We start from the raw sequence: 20795 nt of genomic DNA on the forward strand, positions 1-20795 counted from the left end.
TCTTCCAACAACGTGAGTCGGAGGTCGGTCAACCTGTCACAGCTGGAGGTCGCCTTTGTTGCCCGGGACTTTCCAGACTTTAGGGTTGCTTGTTCAAATAAAATCAGTTGCTAATTGAACGCTTCCGTGTGTGTGTGTCGTCTTTGTCCCTCCGCGTTCTCAATCATGTTCAGTCCCGTGAAATGGGACGACCGTTATATAGAAAGGCGCCCTGATGAATCGCGCTTGTCTTGCAGATGCCCCGCTACATGCGGACGGAATTCGACGACGAGGAGACGAGCAGCGCAAGCAGCGTCCCCGTCGACGCCTCGGTGACCGGAAGCTCGACGCTGCTGACGGACGCCAAGGCTGGAAGAGGTCCGCCTCCGGCGCCTCTGGGTGTCCGTTACTCGGTCTCTGGCGCATCGCGGCATCGCAGGGGTTTCTGGCAACGCCTCTCACCCCTCGAGCGCTTCCTGCTCGTTCTGGTCGGGCTTCTTGCATTCGTTGTCTTCGTACTCTCCATAGTCGTCAGTGTCAATACGGGTACCGTTCGCGAAAGAATAATCGAGAGCTACAAAGCACCTGTAGAAAGTAAATATCCCGCCGCTGACGACGATGCGCCTCTTGTCGTCATGTGCCTTCTTTATTTTTCAGAATACTGTGTCACCCCAGCTTGCGTGACAGTAGCCAGTTCCATATTGAACGCAATAGACTTAGAAGCTGATCCATGCGAGGACTTCTACCAGTACTCATGCGGTGGATGGATCAAGTCCAATCCGCTTCCCGATGGAAAGTCCATCTGGGGAACCTTCGGGAAGCTTTGGCAGGAGAACCAACTAGTCATGAAGAATGTTCTAGGTAGCGTATGACGTAATGATGACTCAGAGCCGTTTATAGGGAGAGTTTGGCCATCAGGAGGAGCCCAACTTGAAGCGCGTGATGCGACGTCACGGCTGAGCGATTTCCCTCGCCGTGCTCTATTGTTGTCCCGTCGTAAGCCGGTCGCCGACGCCATATTGATGCTGATCGTTGTTTACGATGCAAAGAGGGAAGTCACGTGCTGACATCGCACCAGATGGCTGATAAGCGGATTCTGCTTGGATTCAGGCTTTTTGGGCGGCGCAACGACGACTCTGACCTCAAAATAGGCTCCGCCCATAAGGCGGCAAAAGACCAGAGAATGGCCAAACTCTCCCTAGAAATGGCTGTGTGATGACTGTGTGAGAGGTAACCTTGCTTCATCCAAACGGACACCCTCACTCTTGGAAATGAACTTCACCGCATAGCACGCTCCTAGCAAACCATCGTCTCGAGTGATATCGTTATCTGCCGTGATTTGTTGAAAACGGGAGGCGTACGCCTTTTTTGTGACAATTATGAACAGCATAAGTGTCACAAAAAAGGCGTACGCCCCCCGTTTTCAACGAATCAGGGCAGATAACGATATCATTCGAGATCATGGTTGGCTAGGAGCGTGCTATGCAGTGAAGTTCATTTTTAAGAATGCTGAAGCTGTAGACCGCCTCTTAGGTGTGTGTCTCTGTTCTTAGAGGACGAAAAGACGGATACCAAGAGCGAAGCGGAGAGGAAAGCCCGGATATATTACCACTCATGCCTTGACAAAAATGACACCATCGAGGCACTAGGATCACAACCAATCATCAATGTGCTAAACATCGTAAGCCACTGACTGATAGATAGCCTTCATATCTGGTATCTATGCATATATCGATATAGACTGATGTCTTCTCGATAGCTTGCGTTATGCGTGACATGCGTGCGTTATCTGCGTGACATGCGCGTAGGTAGGTGGGTGGAACATAAGCGGCAACTACAGCATGGACGACTGGGATTTGGAGCACGCGCTTCGCTTAATCCACAACGTGTACTCGCGCTCTGGCCTCTTCTCCTGGGCTGTTGGCGAGGACGAACGTAATTCTTCGCGGCACATCCTCCAGGTGGACCAAGGAGGTCTACTGTTGCCGTCAAGAGACTACTACCTTAATAAATCTGCCGATGATAAGGTAACCAACCGCGAACGTGTGTGCATGGGATGCTCTTAGACTCGATGTTTCTTTTCCTTTTTTTCTTTCTGCAGGTGCTCACGGCATACCATTTGTACATGACGACGGTCGGCGTACTACTCGGAGGAGATGAGGCCTCTGTCAAATCTCAAATGGAGGGCGTCATAGAATTTGAGAAGGCGCTTGCGAAGGTATCTGTGCTCTTAATATTGAAAACCTTCCTATAGGTCTGTGCAGGAAAGGGATCCGCTAGCCTTTTAGGAACCATATTCAATCTGAAATAAGGTACGGTTGAAAATACGCGGATCACGACCCTAAAAGATGAACGATTACTGCCAAGCATAGGACAGGGACGGAAAATGGAACTAGTTAGATTACAACAAGGTAACTCGTCATTATGCAATCTCCTCGCTTTAGTGGTTCCTTCTACATACCAAGATTGTCATTGCGCAATAAATTAACGCGGTTTACGTGGAATAAATGTACCACAGTTCCTGTTCTAGCCTTATCTTTGTGGCTCTTCAACCAACTAGATCTGTGGTTGGTCTTCCACTTTGATGGCTATGCACTTGTCGCGCGCCATGACAAAGCGCCATCTGTTGAGTACAAAAAGAATGTTCCTCGACGCCTCCAAAGAACTGTGCGCATGCGCATAAGCAATTAGAAAAGAAGTCCATTGATAACGTAGAGGGTCTCCAACCGAGTTTGGCTTGAACACGCTCAATTGCGTAGCGAAGGACATCGGAACGTCTATTCATCTACTGACATCAGTTTGTGGAATCGCGGGAATTTTTTTAAATAAGTGACTTACGGTTAAAGGTGTCCATACCGAATGGGCAATTTGTTACTGGCACAGTTGGTGTCTAGCAGTGAACTTACAGCGAGAAACAGCTTTGCTCCACAAAGAGCATAAAATCCTTCCGCTTGGTCCTCCTTACCTTACATCGGCTTCTACTGCTTGTGAGACACTTGTCTGGAATCTGGAATCCGTGACGGAACGATGCCCTAGCGGCAGTGTCGCGCACACAAAGGAGTTATACGTACCAAAATTGATTCCGAGGACAAGCCAGCGGACCGTAGAGGGATCGTTGCTCTACGAGGTCGAGATCATAGACAAGTATGCTGCAAGCAGTACATGTTCGACTATGCTCGTTGAAATCTAAACGGAATCTTTCCTCGCCCACTAGCTATTGTGTCTGATCAGAAATATTTCCTCCACTTAGATCACAATACCCGCGGAAGAACGCCGAGATGATGAACAGTTGTACCACAAGATGACAATTGAGCAGCTGCAGGGCATCGCGCCTTTTATCAACTGGACGAGATATTTCGACATAGCCTTCTCGCAGATCAACAAGACCATCTCATCGAAGCAAGAAGTTGTCGTCTACGCGCCTGAATACATGTCCAACATGTCGAGCCTCGTGCGAGAGTACATGAGCACCGAGAATGGCAAAGTGTAAGTCGTAACCGCTTACGCCCCAACTTATTCTCTATACAGACAGGGCCCCGATCATGTGTTCGTCTGACTTTTAGGGTTATATGCAACTACTTGGGATGGAGCCTGGTACATTCCATGGTCTCCTACCTTTCTGAGCCATTCCGAGAAGCCTCGAAAGTACTTCGCAAGGCACTGATGGGCTCTGACGGTTCTGATACCACATGGAGGTATTGTGTGACGGACACCAACACCGTGATCGGCTTTGCACTGGGCGCGATGTTCGTTCGAGAAGTCTTTGACGGAGACAGCAAGCCGCTTGTGAGTTCTCCCCCTCTTTCTGATTTCTCACTTGAATCTATTGATTTCATCGATTCCTGCCGATATGTGCCGATAATCTAGTGAGTGTCTCGTTATGTGCCTGAGAGTACACGATGCTTTGAGGACGATCATTTCGCGGGTAAGATTCCGGCGACAGGGAAGCATAAAAACACGGTAAAAAGAAATGGGGTGTCGTGTGTTTTTTCCTTTCTTTTATTTTCTATTGTTGAACATTGCGCTTCCTCCACTGCTGGGTATATCGTCCACGTTCATGTTCAGTACCTAGCAGTACGAGACTGGGGATGTGAACTCAAAGCATAGCTATGTTTCTCTCTGCATATTGTTCCGAGTTTAGAATGTTCGCAGCATCTATATAACCTCTGTCATATCCTTCCTTTTTTAGTTTTTGTTTACTTCTATGTGAACCCAAAATTATTGTCCTCTGCTAAACGCGCGTACCAGAGATCTTGTACTTTTAAGTGTCGTTAGAGTTTCACTACGTACTGAAAACAAAAAAAGAAGAAAAAAGAAGTCTATTTTATTTTCTATTAGAAATTACAATACGCACACTGATTCGGGCTACCTCCATAGGTAGTAATCCTGCTTGATGACAGTACTCACACTGATTGTTCGTATGGTCACGTACAATGTAGTGCAATGTACTCATCTAATCAGTCTACGATACAAAAAGCAATCTCCCCTTGGGAGCGTTGTTATCTGGTATGTAAGATAGAGTCGGTGTAAAAGGGCCTGCCTTCATAGACAGGTTCCTTACTTGATGACAACACACACTCAGATGTAAGATCTGGACTTCCACTTTGATGCCAATACATCTCACTCCCAGGAACGTCCCCAACGTTCTCATCTCTGATCGGATGTAAGCTCTGGCAGAAGGTTGGCATTCAGGTTGCGTTAGTCTAGGTTTGCCGCGTTATAGGGAGGCAGCCCCAGTGGAATGCCAATACATCTCCTCCTGTTCCGTACTTGTGTCAGCCTGTGTGTCTGGTCTTCCGCTCCGATGCCGATACATGCCGTACTTGATGGCAACACACACTCCTGACTCCGTGTATAAAGGGTCTTTGCGCTTGTCCCATCTTACAGTTGCCAATACAAAGGCCTGCCTTCATAAACAGGCTCCTTTTATTGATGACAATACACATTCCTCCTGTTCTCCTCTTGGTGACAATACACACTCCTCCTCAGATATGATGTGGTCAAGCATTGCGCTGTCACATATCCTACATTTGGTAATACAAGTACAACAACTCTACAACAGCTCTACAACAACTCTAATGTTAAACTCTACTCAAATGGTCTACCTCCATGCTATTTTGGAGATGTGTATGGGCAGGCATTACACTTGTCCCATCCTACAGTTGGCAATACAATACACACACAGGATACTTGGTCTTGTACATTCTGGTCTGGCCAATACTTGATGACAGTACATCCGCTCTTGTTACTGCAAATTGCGCGTGTCCCATCCCACAGATGGCTACACAGCTCTCCTGGCGAGTGTTGTTATGTATTGTGGGACTGAGATAGAGTTAGTGCCCGTGCAAAGGGGTTACCTCCATAGGCAGTTCTCCTGCTTGATGACAATACACACTTCACTGCCCTCCGCAGCGACTCTCCCGTGTTTGGAGTGCTTGCTAGGTATGGCTAGTATGAAAAGCTAACTCCCCTGGGAGCGTTGTTATCTGTCATGTATAGGACTGTATAAGGTAGAGTTAGAGTCTGTACAAAGGGGGCTACCTCCTGCTTTATGACAATACACACACACAGTCTTAATCGTACCGACGCATGATTATACACACGGATACGTACTCCGAAACGACTAGGTAGTTCTACTTGATGACAAATTGACAAAACACACAATTGACGACAATGCAGTCAACAATACAGCACGCACTCCATTACCCAAGCATTGCGACACGTCCCGTCCGTCAGGCCGCAATGGCAATACATGTTCCGGCCCTACTTGACGACAACACACATAAGCGCTTCCATGAATTTTGGAAGGTATACACTCTAAGAAAAAAGAAAAGGTAGAATTTCCTACCCAAGCTGGTAGAACGACAGTATACTTCTACGATTTGAGGCAAATCCGCGCGCGCGCCTTCTCATCCGCAGGTATAAGCGACAGCGTCCCTTTCCCTTGCCCTTCTCTCTCACGTTTGCTCTAAGAATTAAAAAGAAAAGGTAGAATCTCCTACCCAAGCTTACGTAGAACGACAGTTTCTACTATGTAGTTTGTTTCTACTCGGCAGTTATACCGAAAAGCTAAAATTGGTTTGAGTAGAAATGCGGTTGCAATACAGCTCTGCCGAGATGGGTAGAAAGTTTGTACGTTTTTTTTCCCCTTCTTCTTAGAGTGTAGCCGCAAAACTCCATAGTCCCATGATCGGCCCTCTCGTTGGGACGGCGAACCGTGTTCTTAGAACCGAACAATCCAGCGGGTTGAAATGCGCGGCAATCGTAGTATCGATGTAGTATCGAGATACTGGCCACAATGTTCGGGATCCTTGAGTCCTCAAGTAACGTGTGGATAGATGAGTATAGTTCGTCAACTGCCATCCTTCTTTGAGCCCTTGGTTAGATTCGTTGCTCTCGGCCACAGTAATGATTAGAAATAGTATGTGATTCTCGGCACTGACGTAAATATTGCTTCTTTTTTTTTTTTTTTACGCACATTAGGGATATTGAGTAACCACCATCCCTATCATGCAGAACGCCACCTCTTTTGCTTATACATGGTTAGAGAGAGTGAGGACAGCATGCGAAACACTGCTGTAGAAACTGAATTTTTGTTATGTCATTGTGCATTTTCATGCTATCCCAACCAGCTGACTTCAGTTCTTTTAAGCCTAGTGCGTTTGCTTGTACACGGCTTGCTGCTAAAAATGAATGCCTCCATTGCTTCTAAAAGCCTGCTGGCATCATGAACAGGGTAAATAATCTTTTTCGGCTTTCTCGCTTTAATTCACACATTTGTTTGATATGTACATTAGTTGATTTGTTGATTAGTAGAAGGCGCAGTTCTGTAGCCTCTTTTCCCCGTATAGAGTAGGCATTGCGAAAGATCTGAAATCAGCATTATATCCCATAGTGATCACTTTTGAATGCTGATGCATGCGCACCTTTTTTTTTTCACGCATTCACAAAATAATCATCTAATTTATTTGATGCATTAATACAGCACTCGAGATCATCTTCTTGCAGCTTACCTCCTCTACACTCTAAAAATAGAGCTTCACCGCATAGCACGTTCCTAGCCAACTATCATCGCGAATGACAACGTTCTCCCCCTTGATTTGGTGAAAACAAGGGGGGGGGGGGGGGCGAGCGTACGCCATTTTTTTTTTTGCACTGCATAATACCACAAAAATGGCGTACGCCCCCCATTTTCAGCAAATCAGGGGAAAGAACGATGCTACTCGGGTTAAGGGTTGGCTGGGTGCGTGATTTGTGGTGAAGTTGATTTTTAAGAGTGTATAATAATTAGGAAGTAATGGCTGTGTATTACAGCGATCAGAAATGACTTCTGACCAAAATTTCCTTCCTTCCTTCTCCGCCGCTGTTACCAATATGGAGGAACATTGGTTCGTTTAGCCGCTGTTAGTTGAGTCTTGGTTCTTTTAAAGGAGCAGAGATTCGCTGCAGTGACGGGCAGATGAGCTACCATTCGTCGCTGAAAGTTCGTCTGCACGAGTCTGAGTCTTGGCAACGCCACCTGGAGGGAGACGAATCATGCTTTCAGTGGCCGTAACTATATGGAAACGATCCGTCACGAGCCGCATGGGTAGCCACGGAAAGCCTGTGTTTCAAAATACTCCTCGGCAATTGGCTGACTTTATATGACAATGGATGGATGCATACTGTGGCTTTTCCTTTTGGAGCGGGTGGTAGCTTGCGCCACCTAGCCTAGAAGTGACACATTACTCATGGCGAATTCGGGTGGTCATTTCGTGGCAACTTTTTTTGCCAGACCCCGAGCAGGTCATGAAAGCGCCCTTCACTGCTCCTTTAAATAGTTCTGTCTTTGTTCTGAGTTTTTCTCTTCTTCTTCTTGTTTTTTTTTTTTTTTTTTGCATATCTTGAACCATGAATACCAAAAAATGAATGTTTCCGCCTAAAAATAGATATTTATTCTGTGTGATACTGTCAGTGCTCTACCCTGAAAGCATTGATTCATGATATGCCCACTACAGTGATTGCATTTATGCAGGCTCAGAACATGATACAAGAAGTGAAAGATGCATTCAAGAATAACCTTCCATTGTTGAAGTGGATGGATCCTGAAACGAGGGAACTTGCAAAGGAAAAAGTAAATACTTTATATGGCGGACATTAAAGGGACCATCACGAGACATTCCCGGCAGAGAAGAACGACTTTTATCTGAGGCACATGCTAGTTTCACCGTGTATTCACACGAGTGACATTCCGACGGAATATTCTAGTGGAAGAAAAGGCAGAAACTGGTCACAGAGCACAAGTTCCGTCGCGTGTTATGTTGAGCATTCACATGGTGCTGGAATATCGGGACTGACGTCCTGCAAACATAGCAGACGACACCATCGGCCCTGTCGTCTGCTACGGAATATCTTGTGGCTGAGCGGCATTTCATTTCATTCGTGCGAGCACGAAAAGACATGATGTTGATCGCTTGCACTCACGTGGCAGCATGAGGCTGTGACGTTTCTCGCATCTTCCGCTGGAGTACATTCTGGAGAATGTCTCTCGTGTGAGTGCACGCGGGCGCTGCCTACGCACAATAACAGCGTCCAGTGGCCGGCCGACACGTCCCCTACAGGCGGCCTAACATCACTTGCTCATTCGGAAGCAGTCCGCCAATGGGGAAGATCTCCTGCTTCTGACGTCACGCCTAGTTTCTAGGTCGCGCCGGCAGCGGTGGGGTCGCAGCAGTCGCCATTTTTTTTATTGTGGGCGTTTGTTCAGCACTTGCTTGTTCGCGTATCGCCGGGCTTCCAACGGCAGTTTTCGACGACCCTTGACAGCGTCAACGGCGTTTGATGATCCTCCATCAACTCGACGACCATGTGCGGCAAGCGATTAAAATTCAGTTCTATCGTTCATTCAGTTCAAGGACCATTGAAACGCCCGCATGACAGCTGTACGTATATATAAGCAATGCTCCGTTCATACTCCGCATGCTGCACGTATTAGCGCCCAAAAACGCGTTAGAGATGCTCTCAGATGTTTTGAGCATACCTTCGTGGTCTCTTTAATGCTCCAGCTTTTGTTTGTTTACCCTCGCTTGTACCATTATCAGTTTGCTTCACCTGGTATTAATGGTGCTTTTTCCGCCTCAGGCAGATGCCATCAACAACATGATCGGATTCCCAGATTTTATCACAAACCCCAAGAAGCTTGACGAGAAATACAAAGGGGTAAGTGTCAGCACGTGCGATGTCAATGATGATAGCGGAAGAAAGGAGGAATGAAGGGAAGAAGCGGGTAGGAGGGGACCGCGAATATTATTTGCACACGTCCTATATCTGGATCACACTCCGAGACAGCATAAGAGCTACAATCACAGGGGTACACATCCGCTACCGGAGAATGTAGTCCGCACATTGAGAGTGGGGAATGCGAGAAGATGGCGGACGCCAAACAGATTGATTGAGTGAGTGAGATACACAAAAGCCAAGCAAAAGAGGAAGAAGATTCCCCGTTTCACAACATGATCAGTGTAAAAGCAATTGCTACGTCTTGACTCGGAGGTGTCATGCGCCCGCCTAATCCAATCACAGACGTCTTTAGGTTTGCTGGAGGAGTTGACATGGCCCGAAGTATAGATTTTTTTTTTTACAAACAAAATTTACAAACAACAATATTGCTCTGTACTTCTGGGAACCTCACTGTGTGCTGCTTGTAGTTCTGTAGAATTTCTAGACGATCTAGCATTTTCAGCACTTTCAATTATAGATAAAAAAAAAAAAAGAAACGATATACTCATAAGGTATCATGCAACTTCTCGCTCTGACTCGGGATTCAAGGAGCTAGACCCTCGACACGGTGCCCTGGTAAGGTAGCATTTTTTTAACGCGTAACTGTTACGTTTCAGCTGGAGTTTATGGAGAACGAATACTTTGAAAACAACATCCGCGTCAGCCAGTTCTTGCTCAGGAAGAACATGTTGCGTCTGTACAGGCCAACAAACAAAACGGAATGGGAGATGACGCCTACCACAGTGAATGCTTACTATACTCCAACTAAGAACCAAATCGGTGAGGATGCTTTTGCTGATCTCTCCCGCAGCTGATCTGGTAACCATCTCTTTGCGCAGTTTTTCCGGCAGGCATCCTACAGGCCCCGTTCTACGACCCCAATTACCCCAAGTACGACGACGTCTGCATGGTCCGTCACTCTGCCACGTAACGCAAACTTTCTTTGCGCAGGTCTCTCAACTTCGGTGCCATGGGCGTAGTGATGGGGCATGAGCTGACGCATGCATTTGACGATCAAGGTGCGTACCCGCGTACTCACACGTGCGACATCCTCACGGACAATTCCAGTGGAAGAAAAAGCAAAAACTGGTTACGGAGCAGAAGTTCCGCCCCTGTTATGTTGAACATTCACATGTATGCCGGAAGATCGGTACCGGGCATCTAGCAGACGACACTTAACAGACGACACCGTCAGTATCTTGTTCTGTCGTCTGCTACGGAATATCTTGTGGCTGTGTCGCACGATATTCCCAAAGGTTAGCGGTGCACGTGACAGCAGAAAGCTATGACGTTTTTCGCATCTTCCACTGGAGTATTCTGGAGAATGTCGTTCGTGGGAATGCACTGTACCTCTAACAAGAGTGGTGCAGACCTATTTTACGGAGCGGCCTTTGGGGCGGCGCCATGTTGCTTTGCCACGACGATGGCTCCGTGGCGTTAGCTTCCCCGTGGGGCCACTCGCTCGAGCGTTACGATTAAAATCTGACGGAGGCTGTACATGGCTGCAGACGTTGGTGTCCTGCACACTGAACAGGTTAGCGACACAAAAGACAGGCAGACGATTCTTGAGGTGCTACAGGGCTTTCAGGAACTGATTCGTTATGTCGTGAGCAGACTGTAGTTACGAAATGTCATGTCGTCTGCGTCCGTGCGGAGCTTATTGTATGCCGTATCGCGCACCAAGTAAAGAACGTGAGGCTATTCGTACTAGAGTCACTGAATAAGGTTCGCGTAGCTTATTTAGTGACTCTAATTCGTACCAGATATGCTCAACGGTGACATTTTAGAATCTCGAAGCGATCCGCTGATTTCGTGTTGTAGCCTACTTGTAAGCGTCTGTATAGGGACTGTCCTTTGTAATATCGCATCTCAATTTAGAATCATAGGTCGCTTCGAGAAAGTATACGTCCACGAAGGTCACAGTAACGACGTTAGGCCAAGTCTGCATTCGTACATTCATTCGTCTCATGCACACTCTCGTATTGCACTGCTGCAGTGTGAATACATGTATTCAATAGGTCGTCTATTTCCTCCTACGTGACAATATAGTGCTAGTCATTTGCTTCGACTAATCAGCTTAATCGATGCCTGCCGAGGTTCATGTAGACAGTGCACCCCACCTGCAGGTCGGGAATACGACAAGACTGGCAACCTGCACCAATGGTGGAAGAACGCAACAATTCAGAGCTTTCAGAGCAGGGCTCAGTGCTTCGTGGATCAGTATTCCAACTACAGCATCAATAACGAAAATGTGAGGATCAGTTTACGCAATACAACACTCTCCGTGATCGACAAACTGAAGAAGTCTCTCTTTACAGTTGAATGGGAAGCAAACATTAGGAGAAAATATCGCCGACAACGGGGGCCTCAAGGCTGCTTTCCATGTGAGTCCAGCTTTGGGTCTGTTGATACCTCTGACTAGAATCACTCATAAATGCTTTTCATCGAAGCATCGTTAATGAAGTATATACGGAGTTTTGTTGTTTCTGTTACTCAGGCCTTCGAAGACTGGCTCCAGGCTCACCCGGACGAATTACCGCTGCCTGGTGTAAACCTGACGCACAAACAGCTCTTCTATGTGGGCTTTGCCCAGGTGTGGTGCTCTACGGAGACACCGGAAGCCATTCACCTGCAGATACTCAGTGACCCTCATTCGCCAGCCAAATACAGGTACGTACGTTGCCAACATGAATATGTTGTTACACGTGGAAGAACGGTATTCGAAGAAAGCTTTTGTGCAGTGCTCACCACGACCGAGTAGGTCATGATGCGCACATGAGATAGCAGATTTGGCGGCGGGCCATCGCCATAGTGATCGCCATAGTGAGGGCCATCGCCAAGAGTGTGTCGTCTGCTTTGATATTCTCCGTTGTTGGACGCGCCGCCAAGCGCCCGTAAGCACAAGGCGTGAAGCCGACATCGCGAAGTGACACTTCCAGTGTACGGCACGCAAAATCGCTCCTAGTGCATTTGGGAGAGGGAAACACCTCCTCCCTGTGTAAATTCCCCATAGAACCTCCCCCCCCCCCCCCTCCGAAATATTTTTCTGACTACCGTGCTGAGCCTATAGCTCACCATTCGATGTTCAAACAGAACTTCACCACATGGACCAAATGACATGCTCCCTTGCAAACAATCATTCCAAATGGCATCATCAGGCATCAGGCACTCCACTTAAATCAGGAGCGGGAGCTCCTGATTTAAGCGGAGTGGGTCCTTCTGTTTTGGACACTTTGCATTTTGCAATAATATGTATCCAGGAGGACAGAATGATACTGTTCTGAAGGACGGATGGCACTGCTCTGGACATCGCCGTTGTCAGGAAAGTTTCGAATATTCTTAACAGATGGCGCTGCTGTGAAGCGCGAGGCGCAAAATGAGAATATGAGAGACCAATAACCCGAGAGGGAGAGGAGACATACTATTCCCTGCATTCGTTGTTAGAATGAAATGTAACGGCATTCTCAAGCACTTGCCGTTACCGGAGCCACTTGATGAATTTCATGGATTAAATAACATATTTCTGCCACTCATTGCAAACCTCGTTGAAACTGCTGCTTTTATGTGCTTCAGTCACGCATCTTCTGTGTTTATAGGGTTGTAGGCACAGTGTCAAACTCGGATGAGTTCGCCCGTGAGTTCAGGTGCCGGAAAAGCAGGCCCATGAACCCCAAGAAGAAGTGCGAAGTTTGGTGATTGGGAGATCCGATCGTTCAATGTAAGTGTACAAAGGATAACTGGAAACGTTTCCGTTGAAAAAAAAAATGAAAAAAGGGGGTGTACGGTTTGAAGGTAACTAAGATAAATAACGATTGTCCCCAACTGATGCGCGTCTGTATTGCGATGGGCGTTCGACAACCACAAACCATGAAGCACACCGAACGTGCTCTGCTTTGTATCAAAGTGAAAAACCGGGCATGTTGGTGGTTGATCTTGCATGACGAACTAGCACTGGGAACTGGACAGAGAGAAGAGACGACAGCACCTAGAGAGACCAGCACCCTGTCCTGTCGTCTCTTCTCTCTGTCCCGTTCCCAGTGCAAGTTCGTCATGCTGCTTTGTATCATCCTATGTTACCGGACGCGATTATGTGTTTAATGTCCTACGATATGGTCGCTAGCATCAGAATCAAACTGATCGTAATCTCAGAAGCACATCTACAAAAATAAATAAATAAATAAATAAATAAAAAACGGCATTGTTCTCGAACCTCTTTTGTGATGACGACGTGTCTCACGAAACAGCGCCGAAGGCCCCTCTGGGCCGTATCTGACCATCCACACGCACAATCTAATCGGTCATAAGCACCAGGAGGCGAATAGCGCGAGAAGTGACCCTGAAGTCAGCCCTACACTCTTAAGAATGAGCTTCGCCGCATAGCACGCTCCTAGCCAACCATAATCTCGAATGATATCGTTATCTGCCCTGATTTGTTGAAAACGGGGGGCGTACGCCTTTTTTGTGACACTTATGCTGTTCATAATTGTCACAAAAAAGGCGTACGCCTCCCGTTTTCAACAAATCAGGGCACATAACGATATCATTCGAGATGATGGTTGGCTAGGAGCGTGCTATGCCGTGAAGCCCGCCGTCGCTTGCAAGAGAAAGAGAGAGACTTCTTTTTGAGGTTAGGTTAGACAACTTTATACAATGTTAAACTTTTTCCTGATAAGGTGAACCGCTTCGTCGATACGATACTTATCGGCGCCCCACTTCTTACCTGCTTCTGATAACCACCAAATAGCTGTCGATACCGATGGCGGGCAGGTCACCTGTGCTAACAATGCGCGAAGAAAGATAACAACAACGGAGCCTTGTTAATGAGCCTTGTAGCTTTTCAGCGGCTGCCCCCGATGGAAGAAGTCAGTTGTCGTTACGCAATCGCAGGAGTACATCATCTTGTCAGTGAAACCGGTCGCGTCTCTGTATGCGTGCCGTCGACCCTGCTACCCCACGCTTCCGGTTTCTCGACCGACCACTCCTTCGCCGTAAGGAACGGTAATACACTGTAAAGAGAAAGTCACTCTCTAGGTTAATTCGGCGTGCTTACCCCAGTGACCGCCATTCACTCGCCGCCGCTCACTTTCACAACGGGGGAAGTGCTTTACTCCTGGTTGTACGTACGTACGTACAACTGCAAGTATACGATGACTTTTGAGAAAAAACGACACGTCGTGGACCCTAACCACGGCTATGAACTGCCGGTCGTCCGTTCCAGCAACGATAATTTTTTTTTCGCTTCGAGCAAGTGGGATGACCCACTATTTGAGTTCACGGTGAACACGAAGGAGCAGAGTCACCGAGTACGATTGGATTAATAACGAACGTGTTAGGTCTACTGATTTTAATGCGGGAAACACAGGAATAGGCAACATGATCCCACCGTGGCCGTGTAGTTAGGGTCGCCATTTTGCCCCACTCTCAAATGTCACGCACGGCTGTCCTCCTGTCCAGGCCTTAGATGATGATCAAGTTGTCCGATGTCTTATGATCGCTTTTGAGCTTTTCTTTCTCACTCCACCTCCTATCCACCTCTTCGCTTATTTTCTGATAAGCGCAACAACAACAACAACAATTATAGTCTGACGATGAAGCGCACTTTCGAATGTTTCTGTAGAGAATTTTGCGAATTAAAGCCAGGACGGATAAAAAAAAAAAATTAGATACAAAATACGCAGGCTACATAATTGAACACGAGCAGTGCCTCTTTTAGGTGATGGCCTGAGCACATACGCGGCACTGCCGAACGGCAGCCAACCCTAACCGTATTAATTTATGTCTTGGGATTCAACTGAACTATATGGCAGTAGTTGAAAAAGCCAGACAGCCGTTCTAATTTACGAATAAAACTTGCTTTACAGTTATACTGTCCCAGAATTAACCTTAGACCAGTAATAGTTCTCCATGAGCAACCGGCGACATTTCGTGAGCTCACGGCAGTTGACCGAATTTTGAACCAGCGTCGTGCAGCGTACAGTCGTTCGCTGCAGCATTCCTTCATGGGATAGACGTGTCGTTGGATCGCCGAACTGTTCAACTTGCGGAACCGTGGAGACCACGGAGCACGTGCAGGTCACCTGCCGACGCTTCGAATCTTGTCGGCCAACACCGATGAACGCCCTTGCTTAACTTGACAACCGACCATTTAGTGTAGGGAAGGTACTGGGGAGCGGGCCAAAGCAGTACGAACAACCTGCGCTGTGTGCCCTGCCGAACTATACCTCAAGGACGTACGTGCTGAAGGAACAGCTGGTCGCACCAGCGCGACCTACGTTTCCATTTTCTTCTTTCTACTTCTAATCTAATCTAATCTAATCTGAACCATTTGTCCCACCAGCCTTACAGAAGGCGCTCAACAAATACAAAAACATACACTCTTAAAAATGAACTTCACCACAGCACGCTTCTAGCCAACCATTATCTCGATTGATATCGTTATCTGCCGTGATTTGTTGAAAACGGGAGGCGTACGCCTTTTTTGTGACAATTATGAACAGCATAAGTGTCACAAAAAAAGGCGTACGCCCTCGTTTTGAACAAATCAGAGAAGATATCGATATCATTTGAGATGATGGTTGGCTAAGAGCGTGCTATGCGGTGAAGTTCATTTTTAAGAGTGTAGCATACCAAATAGTGTACGCTCTTAGAAAAAAGGGTGGAGCAGTTACACCTCTTAGGAGGTAATTGTTGTCGCGTATATGTTGTGCCTAAAAGGCTACAAAGTTCTACCTCCTACGTCACTCTCTGCCACGAATGATAGGGTTACCGCTTCTAATTCGGTGAGCGAGGGGGGCGTACGCCTTTTTGTAGCAATTTGGATATATGATAATTGCTTTTACCACCCTTTTACGCCCTTTATCAGACGTTATGTTGACCTAGTGGTACCTATAGAAGTTACCACCTTTTCACACCTTTTTTTTTTTTCCTAGAGTGTATCAGTGTTTATTTTCATTATTTTTTACACGTGTGATTTCTTGATACATGACTGCTGCTTTTTTGAGAGAGAGACTTTCATGAGACTGGTTTTACCACTTTTACAGCGTGAACTCGTGACGAACAGCTTGCCGAAAATATCTCCGGCGGTCTGGAAGACGTCACACATGAAGTCATCGGGTCCAGGCAGAGCGAATATGTGTAGTCGTACCATTCAGAATCTCCTAAGTCCCCATTTCCCCACGTGTATCATGTATGGTCCAAAATCAAACTCAGGCACAGTGTAACAGCTGCTACGTTTATAATCGCCGACTGCACTGTACATAAGTTGTATAATGTCGTATTTAGCCATAGTCGGCGACCTTCACAGTGTCCACCATGTAATCCACTGTGGACGTTGAGTGACCTTGTACATAAAGAGGCCGTTCTGCTTTGAAGAGCCCTTAGGGGGCTATCGGTTTCGATGGTCATGTCCAGCATTTTGATCTGAATGCCGCAAAGACGATGTGTGAATATCACTGGACATATGAGGGCCTTGTTTATAAACCCCTGTTGTCCTTGGTGCTCCGCGAGTGAAGAATTCTCGCGCACCAGGCTGTGTTCGATGTATCCCATTAAGAGTCTTGACTGACTATTTATTTGTATACCTCGGTCGGGAGCAGCTTGACCTGGGCGAAATTGTCCACGCGGCCATGCAGTTCTTGTACCGTTGCAAGCAATGGACAGTTTTAGCTGAACGACGTTTACGACACGCTTCATTCAGTCGGCGGGTGACAGATCGACTGCGCATGCGCGCCACGCTCAGCTGTCTGTCATGTATAATAAACTGTATGAAGCTAATGAAACGCGGTTATTTATTTGTTTTTTTCAGAAACAATATGTTTGATGTACGTATATGTTGTGGATTCGTCGTCCGGCGCTCTTCGCCAGCGGAGAAGGAGAGTGTTGTTTCCTCCTCACACACCGCGCAATGGGTAAAGTAAACAGACCTTCCCCTTGCTCCTATTCCCTTTCTCACGAGCAATGTGCTGCCCACCAGGCAGACCGCTCGTCTGCCTCCCCCGGCGCGGGCTCGTGCGCTGAACCCGTAAGCGGAGCGTGAACGTATAAGAACACGCTCAGCTAAAACTGTCTAATATCACCTTGTGAAATGGGTGTGTTGGTAAGCGTATATTGCGTGAGGTAGTCATTGTATAGGCAAGTAGAAGTCGCCTTGAAAGTTTTGAGGCAGAGAATAATATCCATTCTTGTGATACGCGTATACATATCTTCCGTGAATTCCACAGGGTAAACGCTCGAGTTGAGCGCATGTGTTTATCGGTGAATGACAACAGGCGGCGCTACAGAAGTGTTTTCTGTGCATTGGTGTCGGACGGAGCACTCGGTGGCATCAGATGCAAGTTTCCTAATATCTGTTTCTGAGAACCAGGCGTTTGCTCGTCGTCTTGTTTTTGAAAGAATGCCGGCTGCATTCCGATATAACATCAGTGAATGGCTCTGTATTGAACGTCGTGTGAAACACACAGTGTCTATAGGATGGATGAGGTTTGCATATATTCTACATTTCGTTTGAGCATTCTGACCACGCGTGTCGCGCAGGCTGAAGAAAGACAAGCCTGGGATTCGGTTTTTACTGATACTGGATTCATGTGGTCCCCTCAAGTGAGCACAGTATTGGCGTGCCCCTTTTATCACTCACAATGCAGATCGATTTGTACAAAAATATATTGTCCTTTAGATAAACTGTGGGTGTTTAATACTGTCTATTTTCTTCGCAAAGTACATACGACCACTGCCTAGTCAATATGTATACTATGTCATTACGTTTTATTTGCAGCGTAGATATCGGACAGCGACGCAAACGCTTATTCGAAGCTTGGTTTTCCCCGTGCCACTTTTGTGTTGTTCGTGCTGTAAGTGATGTGTCGATATCTCCACTGTGTATATATGAACAAATATTCTTCTTCTTTTTTTCTTGTGTACCGCTGGGTAACGACGTATATATGTATATGCCGGTGGTTCGAAGACATTGTCAATGTGCACATTCGTCGTTCATCTGCTATGTAATCTCTGAAGGACTGATAGGAATTCGGCGAATTTATGCATGACGTCCCCCACAGAGACGCAAGCTCGGCAAAGACGGGCTGGGAATTTTTTGGCAGAGAACTTGGTAATAAACTGTCTCGATAGGGGCCCATCCAACACGCGTTATCACACTCGAGTTTGTGAGCGATAACATGTGATATGAATCTGATGTCGACGTTTTGAAAAGTATGTGTAACGAGCCCTCTATGTATTTGCATATCTACGCAAAGTACATATGCGCGGTATACGCAGCAGTATATATTTTCTGAATGGTCGATTAGCATACCAAGAGGAAATGCTACAAGTGAAATGCTACCACGCAGAGTTCATGTCTCGTCAGCTTGAAGGACGCACCGCGAGAACTGGCTCCGGTTCTTTGGTTTCCCGTTAAACCTCGATGTCTTTGATGGAATGTAACAGCACGTTAACGCACACGTTAGGCATTCAAAGTAGCTAGCACGTGACGTTTAGGTCTCCGTTACAAGTTCTGGTGCAGTCATGTGGAATAGTAATTCTGATATACTTGCGGTGCGCTCGTCGTTGCTTTTGCCATTCCTGTAAATGCCATTTCCCCAAGCAGAACAACATGTTTGTCCAATATTGGACCAATATTGGCAATGTCGGCCCAATGTTGGGCCGGTATTGCGAATATTGGTGCAATATTGTGCCAACATGTTGTACCGTTTGGGTCGTGTGCACTTTTGTACATCCCTGTATAAATTGACCGTCGCGATGATGCTCTTTAATCGTTAATAAGGCGTTCATAATCATTAAAGGGACACTAAAATGCGAAAAGAAATGACTCGTACTGAAGGATTTGAATCTTGAACCCTGAAGATGAACCTGAAAGCGAACCTTCAAACCAGCGTAAAAGTAACGTGATGTACGCGTTGTGTCGTTCTAGCACTCCGCGATGACATTTTTTGCACTCTAGTGGCCCTTTAAGCATTCCTTGCGTTCTGAAACGATTGTCCTCTGACATGTTTTCCGCTAAAACGGAATAAGCGAATACGAATAAAGCGAGACGTTGTTTTTCTTAAGCATTGAATTTCATTGTTGCCTATACGCGAGCATATCTCTCGGGGCGGTTCAGGAACATTTTCCCAACTTGCACTTTTCTAAGCATGATGCGCAGAGTCATCCAGACGCAGATACACGGTGCAGTAGTGCAGTATGCCCCTTCCCGAATCGACATCTGGGCAGTGGGCACAGTATATCCATTATGGCCCATTCAGTACAAACGGCATCGAAATGACGCAGAGATGAAGTCGTCCAAGGAAAAGACAGGTAGGTGTAAAGAGGAAGCGCGTGCTACGTGCTTATGGAACTTCCAGATGAACATGTCACACAAGATGCCTCGCAAACATGACTAAGAAGCACCCCGCCATTTACAAAAGCCGTGAAACAAGATCGTGTCTTTGAGGGGAACACTAAGGTGGAGCAGTGGCTCCTGCAACCAGGCAGCAAGGTGAGCACAAGCATGCAGGGGGCTTTTGCGTCCACAATCCGTTCCAAGAGCCCGAGCTCTTATAAGCAAGCTGATACTGGCTTATAGCACGACATGCTTCCTTAAAACTGGGGCTAAGAATGGTCACATCATCAGCACAAGCTAATTACGTCGACGCCTGTCGGCACAGTTCCATGTGAAGTCGGCCCAGGACGCACCTTCCCCCGCGATAGTCGTGACGCTGCCCGTCTGAGCGCCGACTACGGCAAGCAGTCCCAGCAGCGCCACCTGGACACCTGCATGGCACACGCGCAAGAGCGCGTATCTGGAAAGCGGTTCCTGGTACAGAAGAAACAAAAATAAGACGACGTTGGACAACCCTGGCGGATTGAGCAATTAATTGAAAGTGCCCGCTAGGTGAATAGGAAACGCTTACGCAGATTAGTGTTTAACACATACGTCTGAACGTCCCCTATATAGTGATATGTTACAAGATTCGACGAAGAATGTCCTGGAACACGTCTTCTCGTGCCGCGGCGTGACGGTCGAGAGTAACGAGCAACATTCCACAATAAATACAACGGATACAATGCATGTTTGTGAAAATTTTATCTTCCACGGAAGCTGTGAGCCTGTCGATGATCCCCTAAAGTCTGTACTGGTCGGTGCAAGGGGGCGACAATTCTCCAGCTTTGTCCGTGACGTTGAGTCACTCTTCTTGGGGTTCAGGACGGGGCCACGGCGAATGCATTCTTGGACACAGATGTCAACACAGGAACAAGAGGGGAGCGAAATAACTTGTAGAACTCCGCTGTTAGTCCATAGGCCCGGGAAATTTGCGACAATTCAACGGGACTCACTTCGTCTCTTGCGACTTCTTTTTGAAGGCATCAGGAATAGGTAACTGAACCAGAGATTCACTTCGTGTCCGAACGGGAACATTTCCCGCAAATATAATGGATAGATATCTGTTAGATCCACAGGATCACGGCAGGGAACACACATGTCTTGTAATGACTGAATTGGCTCGCCGTTGTCGGCCACACAGAAGTGGGCATCGTCACCCTTTCACTGTTTACAAACAGAAGGCACA

General features: G+C 47.0%; 1 protein-coding gene across 2 annotated transcripts in view; it reads left to right on the top strand.

Moving 5' to 3' along the window:
* LOC135371061 (endothelin-converting enzyme homolog) overlaps positions 1-19295 on the top strand; it is a 31822-nt gene extending 12527 nt beyond the window's left edge. The window contains exons 3-19 of one of the 2 annotated variants that reach the window (XM_064605037.1): positions 237-840; positions 1533-1660; positions 1788-2006; positions 2081-2197; positions 3230-3465; positions 3543-3765; positions 6695-6715; positions 7994-8092; positions 9100-9177; positions 9855-10017; positions 10077-10128; positions 10189-10256; positions 11364-11488; positions 11556-11621; positions 11735-11907; positions 12834-12955; positions 16278-19295. In XM_064605037.1, coding sequence (XP_064461107.1) covers positions 237-840; positions 1533-1660; positions 1788-2006; positions 2081-2197; positions 3230-3465; positions 3543-3765; positions 6695-6715; positions 7994-8092; positions 9100-9177; positions 9855-10017; positions 10077-10128; positions 10189-10256; positions 11364-11488; positions 11556-11621; positions 11735-11907; positions 12834-12933 — 2472 coding nt within the window. In that variant the 3' untranslated portion in view covers positions 12934-12955; positions 16278-19295. The remainder of the gene's footprint in view (positions 1-236; positions 841-1532; positions 1661-1787; positions 2007-2080; positions 2198-3229; positions 3466-3542; positions 3766-6694; positions 6716-7993; positions 8093-9099; positions 9178-9854; positions 10018-10076; positions 10129-10188; positions 10257-11363; positions 11489-11555; positions 11622-11734; positions 11908-12833; positions 12956-16277) is intronic. The other variant, XM_064605038.1, reaches the window with a different exon arrangement.
* Positions 19296-20795: the final 1500 nt, after the last annotated feature.

This window comes from Ornithodoros turicata, chromosome 10, assembly GCF_037126465.1.
Source record: "Ornithodoros turicata isolate Travis chromosome 10, ASM3712646v1, whole genome shotgun sequence".
Lineage (NCBI taxonomy): Eukaryota > Metazoa > Arthropoda > Arachnida > Ixodida > Argasidae > Ornithodoros > Ornithodoros turicata.